General features: G+C 38.8%; 1 protein-coding gene across 2 annotated transcripts in view; it reads right to left on the reverse strand.

Moving 5' to 3' along the window:
- The window catches only part of ANO6 (anoctamin 6), a 229,025-nt gene that overhangs the window by 64,122 nt on the left and 139,528 nt on the right, over window positions 1-25,375 (reverse strand). For both annotated transcript variants that reach the window (XM_020900987.2, XM_020900988.2), the window contains 4 exons: window positions 10,512-10,577; window positions 9,333-9,620; window positions 9,000-9,113; window positions 5,785-5,900 (listed from right to left, as the gene is read on the reverse strand). In XM_020900987.2, coding sequence (XP_020756646.2) covers window positions 5,785-5,900; window positions 9,000-9,113; window positions 9,333-9,620; window positions 10,512-10,577 — 584 coding nt within the window. The remainder of the gene's footprint in view (window positions 1-5,784; window positions 5,901-8,999; window positions 9,114-9,332; window positions 9,621-10,511; window positions 10,578-25,375) is intronic.

The raw sequence follows: 25,375 nt of genomic DNA on the forward strand, positions 1-25,375 counted from the left end.
GGTTTGAGACATTTTGGACTCTTGGCTGTTAGGCTTTTTGTAATACATTCCTATCAAACATCTGCCCTGGAAATGCCACAGTTAAAACTGGAAAGAATGCTAGAAGTTGCCCACTCCAACTGCCCAATAGTAAAAACACCCTGCAAGAGGGCTGGTCACTCTACTTGGATATTTATAGTGACACGGCCTTCAGTACTTCCCAAGTCACCCTTGTTAACACTGCTTAGACAAGGAGCTGAGAAAGAATTTTTGAATCCTAAACAGAAAGCCTGTCTCCTGGGTTCTTGGTGAAAGGCTGGGGAAAATGTGGATCCCTGCAAATGTAATATCCTCTGATCATTATCTTTCGCTGCCCCAAACATCCCAATTCTTAACACCAATTTTTAAAAATTCAGCTTTGATTTAAAACAAAAATCAAAGCTATAACTATATAGTCAATAAAGAGTCAGTTCTAGAACACTAGGTATGAAAAGAAGCAACCCTCAAAAACCGCTCCCATTTCCTGGCGAGAAGTAACCACTTTCACTTCTTATAGCTGAGTCTTGTAATATGTACTTCCACTTCTGTAAATAATATACCTGTAGTGTAGTTCATTGACTTCTCAGTTTTACACATCACCTCCTGATGCTTTACTCTGGAAGATGAGAATTAAGTTCTCTTTCAACCCCCGTCTCATCTACACACCCATACCTCCTTTCCTGCATCTTCGCGACATAGTTACAATATAATTTTGGTTAGAGTAATAGCCTTGCTTTGCATTATTAAGATGCCATAAAGACTGTTCACAGCTGCATCAAGTTGTCTGCGATGGTTACTTTTTCTTTTCTGCGCAATATTTTGTTTTCTCTGGAGTTACTAATTGTCTTGGTGGTTCACTGCTTAGTTTTCCGTGTACTTAGCAACAATTCAACCCCCAGACTTTCCTTTCAGGTGTAACTTTCTCACTGCTTTCCAACACGTGAGTCAGTCTATCAATTTTATCTCCTTGAATGAAACTCTTCAGTCTCCTACCACCTGGATGAATGACTTGCTAGTCGTCCTGCCACGAAGCTGTTACCTGGGCTCTCCATGCCCCTCTTTTAGATTGGGAACCCCCATTTATTGAACCCATGTATTTCTCTTTCTGGGTGGAGTACCTCTGTACTTCCTCCATTACTTTGCACATTTAAATAATGAAAATTTCCTCACACCGAATGAAGAATTTGGCCATATATGGGACAGTGAGTTAAAAAAAAAAATCACCTTCCTTGGCAATATGAAATTGTTGCTCTCTTTTCTTGTACCTTGAAGTATTGATGTTGAGAAATGCAAAGCTACTCTGAGTCTTGCTCCTTCGTATGAAGCCTGATTTCCTTTCTGGAAGCTTGCAGGACCTTCTGCCTGCTCCAGGGTTTGAGAGGTCACATTTCGGTGACTTGATGGCTCCCTGTCCGTTCTCCAAGCTGGGTGCTCTGCATGATCTGTCCACACTGAGACTCGGGGTGCTCAGTTCTTCAATAGTTCAGATACTTGTCTTGAAATATTTCTCTCATTTCCTCCTCACATTTTCTCAGGCCTTATTTTTAGCAATCCTATTATTTGTTCATTGCACATCCTGGACTGATTTTTAAATTTTTATCTTTTTCCCTGTGTCTTTATATTTTGACTCCATGTTTGGTACAATTTCTTCAACATCATTTTTTAATACTACTGTTGGGTTTTTCCCCCTATTCTGTTCACTTTTTATCCCTAAGAGCTACATGTTACTCTCAGAATGATCCTTTCTTTACTTTTCTTTAAATTAGAACCCTGTTTTTGTATTGTGGATATCATGGATTCTCTTAGCACTCTGAGCGAGTGTTATAGGAAACTTGTTTATTTATTTTTTTTCTGTGCAAGGTCTGTTTCCTCTAGGTGTTCTTTCCAGTTTGCTTGACTCGCTTTTTGGGAAAGAGTTCATCTTCCCTCTGCTAATCCCTGGGAACCAGAGAGGAAGGTGTAACATCCTGAGTGCTCAAGGGGTTACTAACGGGAAGTGTCAGCTACAAATCGACACTTGCCATTGGCACCTGCCATCCACCGCTACAAGGATTAAATCACGAGCTGCTGATGTTCAACAGCTCCGGAACGGCGCTCAGGGTAGGCAGCAGCAATGAGGCACTCTGTGCTCTGAGAAAAACTGGCAGAACAGGTCTTCAGACAGTTAAATCTTTTCAGAAGCTGATTTTATGAGCTCAATTCTTGTATCTCCTCATATCTAGAAAAGCACTAAAATTCTTCATGGTGAAGACAGTTCCTCATGACTAGCAGAAACCTTCTGCAAAAAAAAATATGTGCTTGACTGCATGTATTCCCCCTACATCAAAATCACATATATATTGACCTCTCCCCCGGCCTCTCTGGAGCAGTTTCTCAGAGCTGAGATGCTATCTCTGGGCTCATTTTGCCCCAAATAAAACTTAATTCACAACGCTCATGTACATTTCTTTTTTAAGTTTACAGAAGCAACAAAGGGGACAGGTGGACCAGAGGCAGGGAATAGTTAAATGTATTTTCCTAGCAAAAGATACTTAAAATCTTGGGGAAATTGTTTCCTTCATAGAACCCCTGCCCCCAAACAAAAACCCATAAAGAATGATTAAAAAGCCATCAAACCAAGCACTCTGCCAACAGATGCTATAGGTTTAATACAAAATGAAAATAATGAAAGAGAACCCCCATGTAAATATCAGCTTCAAATACTGACATGTATACAAACATCCTTTTTCAAAATTTTATTCTACAGGGTAGCTGAGTTAATGAGAGAAACTGCCTCTTTATGATTCAAATCCAACTAATAAATAAAGGAAGAAATCATACTCTAGTACTTTGGCCACCTGATGTGAAGAGCCGACTTACTGGAAAAGACCCTGATGCAGGGAAAGACTGAGGGCAGGAGGAGAAGGGGGCGACAGGATGAGATGGTTGGAATCACCGACTTAGAGGACATGAATCTGAGCAAATTCTGGGAGATAGTGCATAGGGTAGCCTGGCGTGCTGAAGTCCATGGGGTTGGAAAGAGTAGGACACAACTTAATGACTGAACAACAAATGACCAAATAAAATAAAATCCCTTAGGAAATGATGAATCTAGACAACATTCATTAATGGCTGCTATCATTACAGAAAAGATAGACAACTGGACACTATATACCTTATACTATATGAAACTCACACAAGTGTTCTGTGCAAGGTTCAATCTCAATCAGATCAAGCTTTTAGATGAGGATCAAATGACTTTGCTAAAGCAAATACACAGGACAGAGAAACAAGTAACACCACAGGGGAAAATGAAATCAGCCAGATAGAAAACAGAGAAACAATTACAAGGAAAACAAGAAAGAAAATGGAAAATTATAGATTAGAAGCTATTTGAGAGATGTTACTTGCAACATCTGGACCTTGTTTGGATACTGATTACAAACAAAAAACTGTTAAAAACTGTATTTTTATGACAGTCAGGAAAACATGAATACTGATTATTTTACGACTTTAAACAAAAGGAGTATTCTGGTTGCATTTAAAAGAGATCTTGTCATTCTATTAATGAAATGTTATGCTATTTGGAGTTTTCTTCAAAATGACCAAGTAGGAGTTAGACAAAAAGATGAAACAACGGTGACTATGAGTTTATAATGTCTGGAGATGGGTGACAGACATAGGCAAACTTGCTGTACTATTTATTCTCTCTACTATTGTATATGTTTAAGATTTCCCTTGTGCTCAGTCATGTCCGACTCTTTGTGGCCCCAGGGACTGCAGCTTGCCAGGCTCCTCTGTCTATGAAAATTTCCAGGCAAGAATATTGGAGCGGGTTGCCACTTCCTACTCCTGGGGATCTTCCTGACCCAGGGTTCAAACCCATATCTCTTTCATCTCCTGCAGTGGTAGACGTAATCTTTACCACTAGCACCACCTGGGGGGGCCCAAAATTTCCCTTAATAAAATGTAAAACAAAATGAAAATTCTTCAGTGTTTTAAAATTCTCACTTTTAAGGTTAAGAGGTTTTCCCCAAGTTCAGGTGGACAGGCCATGAGACATCATAGGAAGAACAGGCACACGGTTCTGGGCCCACAAGGGGCTGCCTTGACCCTCCTCCTCTTCTCATCCCACATAGCCAATCCATAACCATGTCTTGTCAACCTGACTCCCCAAACACATTCCATGTTTGCCCCCAGGATCTCTCATCTGGTTTGTGCTAAGAGTCTCTTACCGGCTTTCCCTGTTTCCTGCCTCCCCCATCACTTAGTTTCCACTGTATCTTTGCAAAATGTGAGTGAGATAAAATTACTCGAATGGTTAAAATGTTACAGCAGCTTTTCACTGCACTTGTCTACACACTCCTTTCCATGTTCCTGATACCTTTTTAACCTTGTGCCTCACCTTTCTCTTTCCTCTTCGCACTGGTTTTCACTATCTCCTCAAGCTTAACAAGTGGTTTTGTGCCTTGAGGCCACTATACCAGTGGCCTCTCTTCCTGATATGACTTTTTCCCAGATCCTTAAAGTACTGGGCTTTTTTTTTCCACTAGACAAATCTCAGCTTACATGCCACTTACTCAAAGATAACTTTCTTGACTCACTTTCCTTCCCACTTCCCAATTCCTCTCCATCTCATCACTGTGTCATTTTCTTCATTTCACTCAGAAATTTTACTTATTTATGTGCTTAGTTGTTCTTGATCTATTTTTCTCCAATAGCTTTGCCCAAACAACGTAAGTTTCTGGAGAGCAGCCGACACTGGTGCTTTGAGAAGATGCATGCTGGACATTATGTTCACATGCTGTTGGAAATGGTACCCAATAGAAGATACAGGAAAGCAGTGAAAACTGGCATCTCTTATCATGACTCAACTCGTAAAGAATCCATCTGCAATGCAGGAGACCCAGGTTCGATCTCTGGATCAGGAAGATCCCCTGGAGAAGGAAATGGCTACCCACTCCAGAATTCTTTCCCGGGAAATCCCATCGATAGAGGAGCCTGGCAGCCTACAGTCCATGGGGTCACAAGTCAGATACAATTTAGCAACTAAACCACCATCATACAATTTAAGCTAAATCTAACATTTACTCCTGTTTAATGAAGAATTTGGTGGGTCTTTGGTCCCAGTTCCTGGGAGGTAACCTCATTTGCCTTGGAATTTCCCAAGATATGATTGACTTTGTTATTCACGGTAGACCTTAAATAGTTTGTGTTAATGAGATGATTCAGGATGTGGACTGGCCAGGCCAGAAAGACCAATCACATGATTGGAACCATGTGATGTTGTAGGACCCACTGGGAGAAGAAGGGTTTGGAGATAGAACCATGTGGGCAGTGACTCAATCAATCATGCCTAGTAATGCTGCTAAGTTGCTTCAGTCGTGTCTGACTCTGTGCGACCCCATGGATGGCAGCCCACCAGGCTCCCCCGTCCCTGGGATTCTCAAGGCAAGAACACAGGAGTGGGTTGCCATTTCCTTCTCCAATGCATGCAAGTGAAAAGTGAAAGTGAATTTGCTCAGTCGTGTCCGACTCTTAGCGACCCCATAGACTGCAGCCTACCAGGCTCTTCCATCCATGGGATTCTCCACGCAAGAGTACTGGAGTGGGGTGCCATTGCCTTCTCCGGCCTAGTAATGAGGCCCCAATAAAAATTCTGGGCAACAAAACTCATAGCTGCAGTGAGCTTCCTGGTTGGTAATACTCTTAGAGGACTGTCATGCTTAGAAACCACAAGGGCAACCCTGAGTCCTTCCCACTGGACTGCTCACTACAACAACTCACCTGATAAGATCCAAGGGCTGCTTTTTGTATATGCTTCGAGGATGAGCCCATTCCCTGTACAGAAGGTACCGCTCATTGGGGCAGCTGAGGTCCTCCGATGGGCTGCTGAAGTTGCACTGGGAAGAAGCAGCAAAGAAACGAGCATCATAATCGGTATGTGTTTGCGTTTGCGTGTCCTGTTGGCTAAATGTGGCCCTAACACTTCACAGTCATTTGTAAATAAGGGGTCTCACTTGCTGAAAGGGGTGGAAATACCATGTAGTTCTTAGTAATTCTCAACCAATACCAATACTCAATACCAATGCCTGGAGGGCCATTTGTGAATGTGGGTGGAAAGAATGGCTCTGATGTTACAATCCCAGGGACCACCGCAGGTACCTGGTGAGAACCCCGAGGATACTTAATGTACTCTAAGTGGACCAGCTCTAAATAATGAAAACCTGGCGGCTCAAGGGCCCAAACTCTCCTGGCAGAGGAATATCTGGCAGCCCAGCCCCCTCCTTAGACACCCAGAACAACCAGCTGGTTAGTGACTGAGTCAGTTCTAAAACCCATGCTTTCTTGTCCCTCAATTCAGCAGTTATTCTGTGAAAATACAGAATATAAACAACAAAAAAGCTTGATGTGATGTTACACATTTAGCTTATTCAAGAAACCAAACTTCCTGCCTCTGCTTAAATGCAGTGCCTCTTCTTCCCACCTGACTCACTTTCCTTCCCTCATACTAGAACCAGAATCACCTGCTCCACCACTTGCTAGCTGGATGACCTTGTGAAAGTCAGTTAGCCTCTCCATTCATCAATTTCCTCATCAATAAAATGGGGATAGTAATACTACCCACCTCAAAGAGTTGTTAAGATAATCAATTCACCCATAACAATGTGCAAAGTCCCTAGCATATAATAACTACTGACAGATGTTATTATCAACCAGAAAATTATTAATATTAAAGCTTTGACATGAGTCCTGACCTCTACTTGGCTGCCTTCCAAGTACCTCATGAGATCATCCCTTAGCCTGGATGTGGGACCAGTGCAATTACAGGAAGCTTTAGTGGAAAAGAACTGGGCATGGGCCGATGTCCACTGAATACTACAGAATTTTGACATCCCATACTAATAATCATGACAGCTATTTGCAAGTGTACCCAAGTTCATGTCATGCTCACTGCTAATCTTGTTGGTGCACAAATATAAAACACATGGACTGTCAGGTTGGACTGCTCTGTTGGGTCTTTGAGCCAGGAAACTCAGCATCTGTTTCCCCATCCAGCTCCCGGTTCTCTGTGCATGTGTATCAAGGAGCATGCATACTGTCCTAGTTTTATTAACTTACACAGTACATTTCAATATTGCCTTCATCCACAAATACATGTACTTTATAGTAGCAAATATCAATCAGTCTTTGCTTTCTTTGGCCTTTCAGTTCAGTCGCTCAGTCATGTCCGACTCTTTGTGACCCCATGGACTGCAGCATGCCAAGCCTCCCTGTCCATCACCAACTCCCAGAGTTTACTCAAGCTCATGTCCATTGAGTCGGCGATGCCATCCAACCATCTCAACTTCTATCGTCCCATTCTCCTCCCGCCTTCAATCTTTCCCAGCATCAGGGTCTTTACAAATGAGTCAGTTCTTCGCATCAGATGGACAAAGTATTGGAGTTTCAGCTTCAGCATCAGTCCTTCCAATGAATATTCAGGACTGATTTTCTTTGGGATGGACCGGCTGGATCTCCTTGCTGTCCAAGGGAACCTCAAGAGTTTTCTCCAACACCTCAATTCAAAAGCATCAATTATTTAGCTTTCAGCTTTCTTTATAGTTCAACTCTCACATCCATACATGACTACTGGAAAAACCATAGCTTTGACTAGATGGACCTTTGTCGGCAAAGTAATGTCTCTGCTTTTTAATATGCTATCTAGGTTGGTCATAGCTTTTCTTCTAAGGAGCAAGCGTCTTTTAATTTCATGGCTGCAGTCACCATCTGCAGTGATTTTGAAGCCCCCCAAAATAAAGTCTACCACTGTTTCCACTGTTTCCCCATCTATTTGCTATGAAGTGATGGGACCAGATGCCATGATCTTAGTTTTCTGAATGCTGAGCTTTATTTTAAGCCAACTTTTTCACTTTGCTCTTTCACTTTCATCAAGAGGCTCTTTAGTTCCTCTTCACTTTCTGCCATAAGGGTGGTGTCATCTGCGTATCTGAGGTTATTGATATTTCTCACGGCAATCTTGATTCCAGCTTGTGCTTCATCCAGTCCAGCATTACTCATGATGTACTCTTTGGCCTTAGAGATCCACATAAACTGATAGTGAATATAACAAAGTAACAGAGCACTATATAAAACAGGATTTTATTTATTTTAATAACAGAATTTATTTAAGGAGCTTAGGTAAAATATCCTTGCATTTACAGAATCATTAAGGTTCTACAGCAGTCACATTTTAAAATTTTCATTTCATAAGTGATCTTATCAGCTAAAGAAGTGCTCTTGAATTTGAGGAGTTGCTGTCATCTCAGTACGAAGTCCTTAAAAAATATCAACACTCTGCTGTATTGCCATCCTGAAAAGAACCCTGACAGATGCCTTTTTAGAAGCCCTGTGATATTCCAGGACACAGTTTGAAAATGGTTATTTCAGAGGAGAAAATGCCTACCTGTATTACAGAAAATGATAAATGAAATGGTCTAACGTATATTTTTCTTACAAAGAACCAATACTTTTCTGGTTGACAATAATATCTATCAGTAATTATGAAAACAGCTGACAGATATATAGTACTTATTATATGCCAAGAACTGTTCTAACATCCACGTGGATGAACTGATCCTCATAACAACTCTACTGAGATAGGTACTACTATAATCCCCATTTTACTGACAAGAAAATTGATGAATGGAGAGGTTAAGCAACTTTCACAAGATACTTCAGCTAGAAAGGTGTTTGAGTCTGAGTCTATGCTCTTAGTTGGTCCACACATTAACTCTGGGAAATGCGGTCTATTCATTCGTTCACTTAATTAAGTGGTGTTCCCTGGTGGCTGGGATTCAGCAGTAAACAATACAACATGATTCCTGTCCTAAATGAGCTTACAATTTTGCAATATGTCCTCTTCATTTTACCAAGGAAGAAACAAGGTCAAGAAGATTAGCCTTTCCCTAACACTAGAACACATTTTAGATATTTTATTTCATTTTTGCCATTTGACTTACATCATGGAGAGGGAAAGCTGCCTTGTAGATTCCAGAGCTTACGAGTTTGTTAATCCCAAACTTTTTAACATTGTCCCTTACTTGGTACATTATCCGAGAAAGAATGAAGTAAACCTAAAAAAGATTCCAAAACAGAGTGTGTAGTTTATCCAGTGTAACTAGCCAATCATTGCTTACTATCCTAACAGGAATCTGTAGGTGTACTACTTTTCTTTCTTTCTTTTTTTTGGCAGCTTTAAAACCCAAACCAAACCAACCAAATTAAACCACTAATTATTCAACAGTAGGTTCTAAATCACCCCAAGACAGCAGCTAAATTGGGTTTAGACTTACAATGCGGCTTCTGGTGGCTGGATTGAAGAACGTGTCTCTATCTTGAATGTAAAAGTCATTCATGCGGTTCTTCTCAAAGGGGGCAGTGAAAAACTCTTGCTCTGGCTTGATGATACTTTCATCCACTTGGAGGAGTTTGGTAAACCAGTTGAAATTATCAAAGGCTGAGGACCGGGTTTTCAGATCGTTGGGTTTCAGAGGCAGTTTGATGTGCATTATCTCTGCATAGGTACACAGCACCTCCCATGGGGCATGTACTTTTACAAATACGAGCTTGTCATCCACAAGCTATATTGAAAGAATGAGCATACAAACCGGGAAACCAAATCAACTATTGATATTTTCACAAATTTAAGACAGATTATTCTTATGTCGCATAGTCCTTTCATAAAATCACCAATATTTTACATGAAGAAAAGCAAATGTATTAATTATTAGTCCAAATTAGTAACTAAACATAAAAACACTATATTGTAGTGTTATTGTAACGACAAGTTTTAAAATTTCTTAAACTGAGAAGAAGGCTGTTTAATTTATTATATATCTGTTCAATGTCATTATGTGATCATTAAAAAGGATTTATTTTTTTTTTTTTATTTTTTTTTTATCTTTTTTTTTTTAATTTTTATTAGTTGGAGGCTAATTACTTTACATCATTACAGTAGTTTAAAAAGGATTTAAAAGAACTATATTTATTAACATAGAAATGCATTTACTATATGATAAAGAGAGAAAAGCAAACTTTAAAACTGTGAAATGATAATTTCTTTTTTGGAAGGGAAAAATGTATATATTTGAGCAAAAGAAAATATTTAGAAGGACAAGATTATTTATGGATAAAGTACAGATGATTTTCAATTCCACTATTCTTATATTTTCTAATTTTGGGGGGGGGTAAACTATCATTTGTATTATATAAAAATCTTTAAAAAGGTGCTTGAATAAATACATTCATACATAGATTTATTACTACATTCTTTGGATATTAAAAAGGATCCATGGTTTTTATCAGCAACAAACATATATTCTATAATGCAGATTTTGACTGACTCCCATCGCAGCCTGCAGTTAAGGCGTGGCTGGGGTTACATGTTTCAAATGCCTTTCCAGCACTCCCAGTGACACGCTAGTTCCCAGGAGCAACAGTCATCTGACAACTGGGAAGGGTCTGACACTTACGGATCTAGTTGCTTCTAGTTGCAGACCATCACAGATGAGGTTAGATTCATATGCTTGTCTTTTTCTCTGCCAAAAGAAATTGGAAATGTGTTAGGCCTTCGGTTTTACCAAGGGGGAAAAAAAAGAGCTGTGTGTTTTTTTTATTAAAAAAAAAAAATCAAACCAATTTGAACTGAATGAAGAGACACACTTGCTCAAAACAGCACAGAAGCAACGAAGGTGCTCTGTCTGTTGGTAACATGTGGGTTTAGACTCCTCAGAGGCAATGCTGTGAAGAATAACTGGATTCTCCTGGGACTCTGAAGGACCCTTAGTTGTCCTGTAGGTTTCTGGCCACTTGAGGTACATAAAAGTCTCCAGCTTTGGCACAACTTCAAAGATTTTTGTTGGCTTATGAGAGATTGTGTACACAAGTGGAGTTTTTGGAGTCCCATTCACCCATGGAATATACCAGAGTTACAGTCCAGATCTGACATTCTAGATTATTAAAACTTTGTTTCTACATCAGACATTCAAATAGTTTGGTTTTGGATGTATATATTTCATCTTTGCATGCCCTCACCCATTTAAATAAAACAACACACAATTTTGGTAAAATGTAAGAAATTTTTCTCTTTGTAAGACTGAAATGTTAGTGAAGCTATAAAACAAACACCTAAATCTACAAAATGAATTAACTGATAATATATCTGACCATGTTACAGAGCCATTTATATGAACCACATGGTGAAACATATCTCAACTAAGATGTTAAACACAGAGGAAGTAAAGGAAGAATATACTTCTGAAAAAACAAGAACAAAACCACACACAAAGAAGAAACCACATAAAATATAATTAGAATTTCCATCTTGAGTAATCACAGGAGGTGAATTAGACCAATTCTCCCACTGAAGACAACTAAAAATGCTGCACCAAAATCAGTTTTTCACTTCAGCAGTTAGCAGGATAGAGAGGAATTACTGAGTCAATGTTCTGTATCTAGTGGGTTGGGCAGTCAGGCCATGGTGCCCACGGAGCCCGGGTCATGCTTTGCCCACTGTGGACGGGCAGAGAGGGAGCTCGGCTGCTGTGCCACACACTTGCTCAGCAGCACTTCCACTCCCGCCGGAGCCCACATCCCCCACAGCAGGTTAAAACAGACACACCTATTCCTTGTCTCCCACGAGTTCAGCTACTGGCAAGTGAGTAACTATTAAGCAGACCACTTAAGACTCTAACCAGAAGCTGCAGGTGCAAAGAAGTCAGGCCAAGCAGAACCCCTCCGGGCGCGGCTAGGAGAGTGGGTGCCAGTGACAGCAGTGGCAGAGGCCTCCGCAGGAGCTTCCGGGGAGCGCTGCTGGTCAGAAGCGACCAGAGGCAGTTCTGGACCCTGGCGAGCAGCCTCGCTTTGTCCCAGGCCAGCTGTAAGATGGAATTTGGAGCACTGCCTCTGGCTGCACTGTCCCCAGGTTCGTCTGTCCGAGTTTGCCAATGAATCTGTGAACTCCCTAATATTCTTTACCAACAGACTCTTTGTTTCTTCGTCTGCTTAAACTAGAGCTCATTTCTGTTACTTGCCAGCAAGAATCCTAGTAGAGTACTAACCATGAACTAGGGAAAACCTGTTAGCCTGAAACCGAAGTCACTGTGCAGTAAAGAGGGGTGTTCTCTGCAGACCGGACGCTCTGACTTCCTCTCTTTCTGGGGAGAAGCCTCAACCTGAGGTTGTACAAATGGCGACCCAGCTTGTCCCACTAGAAGGTCATAAGCAGAACTCAACTGTCTTCTGTCTCCTTCAGGAGTCAGGTAGCAATAATTTCAGTTAGGACGTGAAAGCTCAGGCTCAAGGCTTTTAGGTCTTATGAACAAATGTCCTTCTAGTTAGATGACTAGGTCGTTGTTCAGTTGCTCAGTCGTGTCTTACTCTTTGCCACCCCATGGACTGCAGCACTCCAGGCTTCCCTGTTCTTCACTATCTCCTAGAGTTTGCTCTAACTCACTGAGTCAATGATGCTATCCAACCACCTCATCCTCTATCGTCCCTTCTCCTCCTGCCCTCAATCTTTCCCAGCATCAGGGTCTTTTCCAGTGAATCAGCTCTTCCCATCAGGTGGCTGAAGTATTGGAGCTTCAGCATCAGTCCTTTCAATGAATATTCAGGACTGATTTCCTTTAGGATGGGCTGGTTTGATCTCCTTGCAGTCCAAGGGGTTCTCAAGAGTATTCTCCAGCAACACAGTTTCTAGAAGGCTAGGAGAATCAGTTAAAAGGGCAACTTCTCCCATGGCTTAATGGGTGTGCCAACAATGAAGTGATGGTAATAAGAAACCACATAACTGTGTTAACTGGTCTCATAAAATTCCACAGTTTCCATCAAAGGCAAACCGTGATGCACAAATGTCTCCTTCCTGCGCCCCTCCTCCACTGGGGAGTGGCTCCAAACTTTGAAGGTGCTCCTTGCATTCGACACTTCACTCCCAGACTCTTCAAATACTGTGGCCTCCTTCCCCCTTCCTCAGACAAATGCAGCCACTCACAAAAGGTCCTGTGCGTGCCACCTCTCTTAGGAGGACACCATCTTTCTCCTGGGTATCAGGAGATCACACCTTTTTCCTGTTTTTCCTGAGTGTGCTTCGGCAATACCTTCTCTTCTTTTCAGTCCTTTATCTTCATTGCTCTTATTCAGCAAACAAACACCTTAAATGTTTCCTTTCTTAAAGAATATGAAATCCTGCCTAAGGCCTGGCTGCTCTTTGATTACCATTCCTTTCCCTAGGGATGTCTGTCTTTTAATCTTGATATCCTTAGCACTTAGAATGGGCCTAAAGTGGAATAAACAAGCAATAGATGTCTGATGAAAGAAGGAATGAGTGGATGGTGCGTGGATGGCTACCAGTTTTGTGGGAATTGACTGAGGAATGTAGTGTAGTAACCAGGTGCCTCTTTCCTGAGCTCCCCTTTCCCCACAGTGCTCCAAGAACTTTTACTTACGGGCATTACAGGACATGATGGAGAAGGAGAGATATAGTTTAATTCTGGAATGTGCTAGCACCAAATAGCTCCAGGGTACTCAGAGTGGGAAGATATCTCTTGATCCCCTGGGAGTCTGAATTACCAGATGACAAAAGGGGGCCAGTTCAGAGAACCTGCAAAGAACCAGCCCCACGAGAGGGCAGTTCAATCATTACACATACCAAACACAAACTACTCCTGTCTTGGCTGTATCTGCTGCATCAGCCATGACCGTGATAGGCAGCATACTGCAAATTAGACATGGTTAGATTCTGAGTCAAAATTTAAATCCTGGTCCTGCCATTTGCTAGCTCTGTGATGTTGGGCAAATAAACTCTGCAAGTATCAGTGGTTTCATCTCAAAGGTGGAAGAAATAGCTTCATGAGTATAAAGTCCTCAATGTGCACCCAGTGACATCTTAATCCCTCCAATGGGATACCAATGACAATATTTTACCAGAACTACAGGAACTGGATCTTAAATCTGAGTCATTTAGCTCACTCTCCTCTTGACTCTTTATACACTATATTGTCCTGGCCCTCAGATTACCTTCTTTGATATATAATAGATATATATATCCTTCTGGACTTCCCTGGTGGCTCAGATGATAAAAGCGTCTGCCTATACTGCGGGAGACCTGGGTTTGATCCCTGGGTCAGGAAGATTCCCCTGGAGAAGGAAATAGCAACCCACTCCAGTACTCTTGCCTGGAAAATCCCATGAATGGATGGAGGAGCCTGGTAGGCTACAGTCCCTGGGGTCGCAGAGAGTCGAACACGACTGAGTGAATTTACTTTCATATATCCTTTTCACTCTCTGAAGAAAGAAATTAATATTGTTAAAATGGTCATACTACTTAAAAGTAACCTACAGATTGAATGTACTCTCTATCAAAATACCCATGATGTTTTTCACAGAACAAATATTCTGAAATTTATATGGAAGCACAAATGACCCAGAGTCGCCAAAGCAATCCTGGGAAAAGAATAACAAGACTGGAGGTATAACCGTTCTAGACTTCAAACTATACTACAAAACTACACTAATCAAAAAAAAAAACAAAAACAAAAACACCAAAACCAAAACCAAGGTATCGGCTCAGAAACAGACACAGAGATCAACAGAATAGACAGCCCAGAAATAAACCCACTCATTTATGGTCAATTAATCTATGATAAAGGAGACAGAAATACACAATGGAGAAGACAGTGTCTTCAATAAGTGGTGCTGGAAAAGCTAAACAGCTCCATGCAAAACAGTGACATTAGAACATTCCCTCATACCATATACAAGAATTAAAAAATGGTTTAAAGACCAATTTAAAGACCTAAATATAAGATATGAAATCATAAAACTCCTAGAAGAGAATACAAGTAAAACATTCTCAGACATAAATTATAGCAATATTTTCTTAGCTAAGTCTCCCAAGGAAAAAGAAATAAAAGCAAAAATAAACAAATAGGACCTAATCAAACTTAAACATTTCTGAACAGCAAAGGACACCATCAATGAAAGGAAAAGACAATGAAAAGAAAATGGGAGGAGATATTTGCAAAGATGAGGCCCAAAAGGGGTTAATAACCAAAATATGTAAACAGCTCACATAACTCAATATACTTAAAAAAAAAAGTGATTTAAAAATAGGCAGAAGACCTTAACAGACATTTTTGCAAAAAAAGACATACAGATGATTAACAGGCACATGAAAAGATGCTCAACACCATTAATTATTAGACAAATGCAAATCAATACCATAACGAGGTCTCCCTGGTGGTTCAGTGGCTAAGGCTCCACGCTCCCAATGGAGGGGGCTCAGGTTTGATCCCTGGTCAGGGAACTAGATCCCACATGCCACAACTAAGAGTTTGTATGCCACGACTAAACATCCTGCATGCCACAACAAAGACTGAAGATACATGCCATAACTAAGAGCTGGCAGAGTCAAATAAATAAATAAAAATATTTTAAGAAACACAGTGATATATTGCCTCACAGCTGTCAGAGTGGCTAATATTAAAAAGTCAATGAATAACAAATGCTGTCAAGTATGTGGAGAAAAGGAAATTCCTGTATACTGCTGATTGGAATGTAAACTGGTTCAGCTACTAGTGACGCCAGTATGGAGTTTCCTCAAAAAACTAAAATACAATTACCAGGTTATTCAGCAATTCCACTCCTGGGTATATACCGGAAAAAACAAAAGCTCTAATTTGAAAAGATACATGCATCCCAATGTTCATAGCAGTACTCTTTACAAGAGCCAAGATGTGGACACAATCCAATGATTGTCTTAAGAAGATGTGATACACACACACTTGCAAGCTCAGGCACGCGCACACACACACACACACACACACACACACACACACACACACACACACAGAGTGGACAGCTACTCAGGCGTAAAAAGAATGACATATTTCCATCTGCAACAACAAGGATAGACCCAGAGATTATTAGGCTTAGTGAAATAAGTCACACAGAGAAAGACAAATGCTATATGATACCATTTGTATGAGGAATCTAGACTATAAGTGAATACATATACAAAACAATTTATTCACAAATTGCTGAATGTTTTAGTTGTTTCTAATTTTTCACAATCTTGTAGAATAAGTTTTCACAATTCTTGTAGAATAATTTTTGTGTATCCTCCTCAGAATAAAGTCCTAGATGCAGAAGTGTTGAAAAGTGCATGCAACTTTAACTTCTTTAACAGATATTGCTATAATGCCATTAAGAAGTTATACTATAGTGTATCCTATTTTAGTTCTTATTTGATTCTTTACAAAGACCTTCTAAGATATTTACCTGCTATCTCTTGATAGTTGGCAGATCTTGGAGTTGGTTTATAATGCCCTCTGTTTTATCACTAACTATAAATACTTAAATAGTTGAACCAAGGAAAGGGCATTTTTATTTGCTTAAACATGTTAATATATCACCTTGGTGTTACTTTAATAAGACTGTTCTTGTTATTTCCCTTTGGCATGGCAGTTCACAAAGAACTAGTGGAATATTTAAAAAATTGATCAAAATAAATAAATAAATAAATAAATAAATTGATCAAACCAGTTTTTCTGGTTTGTCAGGTAGCTAAAGTAAATTAGCATATGTGCTATATTTGCAAACAGGAATATATCAGGAAAAGACTGCTTACTTAAGAAAAGATTGCTTAAATCTTTTTTTGTTTTCCCCCCAGGAAAACATCTATTTCTGCTTTATTTTTTTTTTTTTGCTTAAATCTTATTTAATATGAGATCATCAGCTTTACTGTTCTGTAGAATTTGCACTTGGATAAGTAACAGTGTTCCTGACATTTAAAAAAAATTAAGGTAGAGCTGTCTTCCATGTTAAAAATGAAAGAAAATTAATATTGCATGTTGAATGACATGTTCATTGCTCAATAAATATTTGCTGAATAAATGAGGACACACAATTTTTAACTAAAAATTATCTATGTACCTTATTGGAAACCTTACAGGTAAGAACCTAGACCTATGTTTATAGTCTTATGATATGCATTTGGCAGCACAAAATGACTAAACCAGACTCACTGGCTCTCAAAAAAGCCCAGTCATATACTAGATTATGTTGTAAGTTCCTCTATCTCTAGGAGAGTAAATCCCCCGGCACTGTAACCTGGATCTCTCTCTTTCTTTTCAACCTACTTCTAGTAAAGCCAGAGGCTAAATCGTTGAGGATCTATGGACATGACAGAAAGAGGCACATGATTCCACTACTGTCAGTGCAGAATGGTACCTGGGGTTCAAAGTAGAGAAGGACAAGAGTACTTATCTCACCCCAGAAACTGAAATTGTATTCATACCTCTTATGGGAGGTTAATAAAGCTGTCAGAGAAATAAAGAATAAAGCAATCAAAATCACAAAGGGCAGACTGGCGTAATTAAGGCAGCTTTCTGTCCCCTAAGCACCTGAGATTGCACATCTCATTTGGCTTAATAAAGTCATTGTTGGGAAGGACTTGCTTGTGAATTATATAGTAATAATACTGATTTTAAACACCAATTTCTACCATTTCCTTTATGTGGCTCTGCTTTTATGCATAAAAAGCTGAGGTTGCAATGTCTAAGAAGATTACTAAATACACTCTGATGATATTATATCAGCATAAGTCAGTTGAGATTAATGAAACAGATTTAATTCAAATATTCCTCCAGCTCTGTCAGGCAAAATACTGATGCTGCTGTCACTGTACTTTTCAACTTGCCAATCTTTGTTATGCCTATGAAGTTGGGTAAGAAATAAACCAAAGGTACTTAATCTGTGCAAAAATATTTCTTTCTAATTACTCAAAGTGCTTCTTACTTGGTAAGGTCTGGTAAGCAGGAATAAATTATTTAATTGGGACTTAAATTCACATGTTGTTGATAAAACATTGCGTATTAGTGGACTGATTTAGTAGGTGACATATGTTCATGAGGAGATAGAAACAGACAAGCATCCTAAATGATAAGCATAGAAAGGAAGTGAATATGTAGCTGAAGCTTATTTCCAACTGTTCCTTTTAAATTAACATTTTTGGTGTAATTATGAAAATAAATAAATGGTAACTAGAAATTTTCCAAGAATGAAAAAAAAAATCACCTGTTATCAATCCACTGCTAAGATAAATACTGTAAACACTTCAGGGCAGTGTTTTCCAAACTAACCTACCTGCTTATATGAACAACCTGAAGCGCCCTAGTTAAAATGCAGATTCTAGGGCCTCTCTTCTCTACATTTTGGCTCAGTACATACAGGATGGGCCTGGATAATCTAATTTTAACAAGCAAAGCAGACTGTTCTTATCATCAGGCAAGTTTAAGAAATAACTATTTTCTTTTTTTCCCCAAACTTTAAGCTTTGTATTTTGTATTGAGGTTTAGCCCATTAACAATGCTATGGTAGTTTTGGGTGAACAGTGAAGGAACTCAGCCATACATATACATGTATCCATTCTTTCCCAAATCCCATCCCATCCAGGCTGGCACATAACATTGAACAGAGTTCCATGTGCTATACAATAGGTCCTTATTGGTTATCCATTTTAAATATAGCAGTGTGTACATGACCTTCCCAAGGTCCCTAACTATCCCCTCCCTCCCAGCAACCATAAATTTTTTAGGAAATACTATTTTCTTAGAGCATATCTTTTCTGTGAACATAAGCAAGCTCTTCTTTTATGATTATTTATAATGCTATGGCTTTTACAGTGGTCATGTATCGATGTGAGAGTTGGACTATAAGGAAAGCTGAGCGCCAAAGAATTGATGCTTTTGAACTGTGGTGTTGGAGAAGACTCTTGAGAATCCCTTGGACTGCAAGGAGATCCAACTAGTCCATGCTAAAGGAGATCAGTCCTGAGTGTTCAGTGGAGGGACTGATGCTGAAGCTGAAACTCCAATACTTTGGCCACCTGATGCAGAGAGCTGACTCATTTGAAAAGACCTTGATGCTGGGAAAGATTGAAGGCAGGAGGAAAAGGGGATGACAGAGGATGACATGGTTGGATGGCATCACCAACACAATGGACATGGGTTTGGATGGCTCCGGGAGTTGATGATGGACAGAGAGGCATGGCATGCTACGGTTCATGGGGTCGCAAAGAGTCAGACATGACTGAGCAACTGAACTGAACTGAGCTGATTTTCTTCAAGCCTGTTCTGTTTGAGAACTTGGTATAGTTGATGTTTCCCAGCTCTTTATCCTTTTACAGAAAGTGAGACACAAGTATCTGTTGGTCCAGGGCAAATGACAGCTTCTTCATTTAAAACTAACTCAGAAGGACTAATCTGGAAAAGGATTTTTCTCTTCTCCACATCCTTCTGAGATGAAGTAGAATAAACAGATTTTACTTTTCAGAATTTCACTGCCCTCTTCATTTGTCTGTTTTTAAGGATTGGGCCCAAAGACAAGTCCCATTTTGGAAATATGAAGCAAGATTTGGATTCACTGCTCTTGTGCTGAGTACTCAAAAATAAAACCAAATATGCTTATACCAGCAACACATCTTGTAGTTGTAATTTGAAACTGCTGATTCTAATTTAATTTATTCCTTTTAACCTACAATCTTAGTTTAAGCAAGTAGAGTGTAAAGGAAGGAGATAAAAATATAAAAAAACTTCCTGTTTTAGTTTAAAATATTAAGGAGTTAAAGCCAAACCTGATTTCACATCCAAAAACAAAAGACAGAACACCTACCATAAGTTATCTGAGGAGGTGAAACCACCCAACAGGAGTTGCCACCATCACTTAACCCAGCGTAATATTTTTCATGGACTATTTGTGGCAAAAATGCCATTTTTAGGAAAATTTTTATACTATTCTGATTTGTCATAATCCCCTTCTGCCATCTCTTTATTTCTTCAATTTGTAGAATACAAGTCGATGTTAAGTCGACTCAATCATTCATGCCTTCTCCTTTAGGAGGGTCCATGGATAAATTTCTTTCTGGGGGACCTTTAGACCAGAAAGATTATATTTTGAATATCCAGTTTGGTTTTTATTGTGCTGAAACTTTAAACCATGGTGTTGATAACATCCTCTATTTTCTTTGGCTACTAGGGAACTCAAGAGGCAAATCTGCACCTGAACTCTAATTTCTGAACAGGACTTTATGGTTAATAATAAGTCATTTTGCTTATTACTTTGATACATAGCTTCATTTTATTTTTCTGGCTTTTACATTTTTGTCACCATAATCAGTTCAGTTCAGTTCTGTCACTCAGTTGTGTCCGACTCTGTGTGACCCCATGGACTGCAGCACGCCAGGCTTCCCTGTCCATCACCAACTCCCGGAGTTTATTCAAACCCATGTCCATCGAGTTGGTGATGTTATCCAACCATCTCATCCTCTGTTGTTCCCTTCTCCTCCTGCCTTCAATCTTGCCCAACATCAGGGTCTTTTCAAATGAGTCAGTTCTTTGCATCAGGTGGCCAAAGTAGTGGAGTTTCAGCTTCAGCATCAGTCCTTCCAATGAACATTCAGGAGTGATTTTCTTTATGATGGACTTGTTGCATCTCCTTGCAGTCCAAGAGACTCTCTAGAGTCTTCTCCAACATCACAGTTCAAAAGCATCAATTCTTTGGTGCTCAACTTTCTTTATGGTCCACTGGAAAAACCATAGCTTTGATATCCTCATCTAATTACTTTTATTTATGGTATATTCTGTATGTGACCTCAAGCACTTTTTAATGAATTATAAATAAACTGTTATAACATAGTATTAACATAAGTAGAAAGCTAATGACTATAAAAATGATACATTGCATATTAAAACCAATAATGAATGATGTTTGAATATTCTATACTGTTAGCTATCATCTTATGAGCTACAAATAATCATCTACTTTATGTACATAAGACTTACTGATAAAGCAATGATACAAAGAAAGCACATTTGATAAATTTTAAAACCCAATTATAAAATCTCAGAGCTATCTCAACTAGAAGAGAACTCTTAACTTTTTAAAAGAAAACTACCAAAAATTTATAGCAAATGTGTATTTAATGGTGAAATTTTAGAAACATCTGCACCAAACTCAGGAACAATACAGTGGTGACTACTATGTGCTACAGGTTTTATTCAAGATGTCTTAACCATATCATCTGGACAAGATAACAAATGAAGTGTAAAGAAAGGTACAGTGAAGCTATCAGTTGGAGACAACATGGTCTTCTTTTGAATAAACTTAAGCACTAGAAACTACTGGAACTAAAAAGTTTATCAATGTAACTAGATCTTGTAAAAAATCAATAGACTTCTTTCTTAACACAAAATACTAAATCACAAGCTGCAATTTAAAATGTGTCTGACAACAGCAACAAAAATTCACTGTAATAGTTAATAAAAATGTATAAGATCCTCACACATTATTATAAAACTTTACTAAAGTATGTAAAATCTTAATAAATGGCATGGTGTACTGTGTGCATTTTATTAGAATTTTCTGATGAACTTTTAACCATTTCCAAAGGGATTTCACTTAGCTTCTATGTAAACAGTTCCAGCCTTATGATAACTCATATAAAACAATGGATACAGTTTTAAAAGCTCAAGGGATCTATAACCAACTAGTAAGTTGTTTCACATTATTTGAAGGTTTGGATAGAATTTAATTTAAACACATTTTTTGGAAAATTTCTTACTCTGTAGTCTCTACTGGCCAGATCCACTAAAGAATTCTTAAGGCCTGATATACAAGATAAACTTATACTTCCATAACTTTTCATCAACTTCCAGGAAATAATTTTTCTATCAACTTTTAGGGATGGATTCTGCTGATAAAAAAGCATTACATTCAGGATGACTTATACTGTTCTTGTGCTATCTAGACTTTTCTATTCTCTTTATCATCATCTGCATTATACCATTACTTGGTCATAAACACATCTGTTTAGAAGGGAGGCCAAGTGTCAGGCAAAATGAAATTCAGAATAGATCAGTTATGCCACCCATTAGCAGTTCTAGATAAGGGAAATGGAAGAAAGAAGAGTGACGAGCAAAACTGAGCAGGAAGAGTTGGAGAAATATATGGAAACATGTTTCATTTAAAACATTTTTGCTCTTCACAATATGGAGCAAACTTATTTAGATATATTTTAATCATGAGATGTGCCAGGCATTGCTGGCTGCCTATTCAATAGTCATCTTCCCCTTCTTCATTACCAAGAAAAGCTGACAGTTTTTCAGATACTAAGTGATCAGATGATTTAGGAAATGAAAGACTAGTCCTGATTAGTCTATGCTAATGATGGTAGTTTCATTCATCTTACCAGTGGTTGGTTTAGGAATAAGCCTGTGAGAGGCAATCAACAGTGAAAGGAAGTCTGCCATTCTAGGGGAGATTTCTTCCCCTTTCTAAAAGAGGGCCAAAAAAAAAGGGCATTCCTTCTTACTGCCGCTGATATCTAGAAACACAACAAACATCATGAAATGAAGACAGTTTAAGAACAGCCAACATGTGAGGATGGCCAGGCAGAAGGATATAATGAAGCTCGAGTCCCGATGATCCCATTAAGCCAATAAATTAACTCAGAAATGCTCCTATCTCCGCACGATTTCTTAAGTGAGAGAATTATTATTTCCTTTCAGCACTTAAATCACTTTGAGTTTGGTTTCCATGTTACTTCCAGTAAAAAGACACTCGAATGGATTCTATGCCATGGACAGCAGTACTGGTTAAACAAACACTAATTCTTGGAACAACTTATGATCAACCCCATTTGTAATCTAAACATAAATGGTTTATGCTTTTTCAAAGGGAGGTGTGAGATTCTGAGGTATTTTCACTAATACAAGTGGACAAAGTTATATGATATTTGGAGGTCTGGCTAGAAAAATAATTTCTCTTTTGCTTATATGCAGAAGTAGACTTTTACTCCTGTATGCTTTTGATGCTGATGGCCCTATCAGTTCTATCTTTCTCTGCCTCTAAACAAGAATTTAACAATACTTTTTAGATCAGCCCCTGGCAAAGTCAACCTTGGGGCTGTTTTAGGAAATCAATATGATTTAGACATAATTTTTTTTTTCCTCTCAATGAAAAGAGAATTTTGAAATCGTCTTTCCTTGGCATTGTCCTAAATTCTGAATACGGTCTGACAGAGAGTGTGATGGAACTTGCAAATGATTTTCCAATTAATAAAAATGTGATTCCAAAGCTGAGCTTCAAACTCTAGTAGAATCTAAATTAAGTAACATGTATAAATAGTCTCAAAACACTTAAAAGCATAGCTTATAAACATCAACACCACGGTACATCAATCCATGAGTTCAGATACCAAAATTAATGATGTTTTTTTTTCTCTTGATTTATGAAAGTTATTTCAGCACCTTTGTTTCTGTATAACATAAATGCAGACCTTGTTAATAATGTAATCAGCTCTAGGCTCCTTTACCATGGGAGAGAAGCCTTTGTATAAAACTAAAGATGTTTTCTCTATACTGTAACGGATTAGGTTTGTTTAACTTACTTTATATAGTGCTCAATTCAGTTCCATCAGCATTTGGATGCCTAATAAATATTTGATGATGGTGGCCCTGACTGCACAGAAGATATCTTAGTGTTCATAGGAAAATGATAAAATACTCTAAGCTATTTAGTGACAAAATTATATAATAACCAGAGAGTGATGCCTTTTCATACCAGTGTATACCCCAAATAAAAGAGAAGGTACACAAATTAACATCCATTATCTAATATTTGCTGAAAATTTATGTAGCATTTCTGTATACTATTTTATTCAATCCTAGACATAATTATCTGGACTAGGTATTGAGATTCCTATTTTCCAGAATCTAAGATGCCTCTGGTTGTATGATGAGCTAATACTTTATGTGCTAATAAAAAATTCATCCAATGAAATTATGATACACTTTTTAAAGATGTACCCTGATTTCAGAGATGTCAAAATGTAAAATAAAAGGCATATCCAAAATAATAATAAAATATGAAACTGAAAAGAAAATTCATCCAACTCACACAGTTAGCTGGAAACTGTGGCAAAGACAAGCCGCTGATGACCAAAGTTAATGTTCCCCGTCCATAGCATGGAATTCCTACTGAGAAATGTCTGTCCAGCCAGAAACTACACTTTCCACCTTCCAGAGTTCTGACCAAAAGAATGTGAACCCAACTGATGATGTCAGTTCCAACTCAAACAGGTAAAGAAGCAAGAGCATGTTCTTCATCCTCTCCCTTATTCTACCTACCATTTATTGATGCCCAGAGTGATCTCCAAAACTACCTGTTGGACATGGCAAAGCTTTTGTGTCAGCCTGGTTTCCTGAATGAATGCAAGCAACAAAACCCTGTCCATACCTCTAAGACACTGTGCCAAACAGGGATGCCAAGATTGACTTGAGCCATAAACAAACTTTTATTTTATTAAGCCACTGTAATTCTAGGCTGGTGTTGCCTCAACTAGAATTACTCCAAACAGTACAGAGGCAGAATTAGAATCTGAATATCAGGTTCCAAAAGCTGGGCTCATTCTGTGACACTATGCAAATACAAGCCCCCCAAATTACCCTTTCTAAAACAAACAAAAATCAAAATAAAAAGGACTGATTCCTTCATTTTAAGTAGGTTTCATCCTTGATTTGAAAAATTAAGACAGAGATCAATAGATTTAAGGATGACATATTTCAGAGAGAAAGCCCAGAGAGGGACAAATTAATACTTGTGTATTTGTAAGAGCACAGATGTGAGAAAAAACAAAAACAGAATGAAGAAGTGATTTTCAAAGTGGGTAAAAGTAACACACTAGTATACTTTCTTTTTTATTTTAGTCTGATGCAGTTTCATATAGAAGTTTCAGGAAGTTGTTATCTATTTAGCAGGTTAAATGGCTTAATATCTTGAGATAAAGATGGGCGCATTACCTGAAAGAGTCTGATGCAAAGGAAAGGTAAAGCCTGACTGGCAGTGAATGAAAGGGAAAGGAAGGGAAGAAAGTGGGAGACCTCAAGAGCACGGGTTCGCGATTCAGGACAAGAGTTTGAATTGTAGCTCCACCAGTTCTTAAATTAGAGTCCATGAACTGGACAATCGTTTAATCTCTCTAAGGGCCAATTTTGTTATCCAGAACGGTATGAAAATAAAAGGCATCTTATAGGTTGTTCTGGAAAAGACCCGGATGTTGGGAAAGACTGAAAGCAAAAGGAGAAGAGGGTTGCAGAAGATGAGATGGTTGGGATGGCATCACCAACTCAATGGACATGAATTTGAGCCAACTCCAGAAGACAGTGGAGGACAGGGAAGTCTGGGGTGCTTCCGTCCATGGGGTCTCGAAGAGTCAGACACGACGGAGAGACTGAGCCATCACAACAACGACAAGGTTATTCTGAGAATTAAATGAGAA

This window comes from Odocoileus virginianus, chromosome 24 (genome assembly GCF_023699985.2).
Source record: "Odocoileus virginianus isolate 20LAN1187 ecotype Illinois chromosome 24, Ovbor_1.2, whole genome shotgun sequence".
Lineage (NCBI taxonomy): Eukaryota > Metazoa > Chordata > Mammalia > Artiodactyla > Cervidae > Odocoileus > Odocoileus virginianus.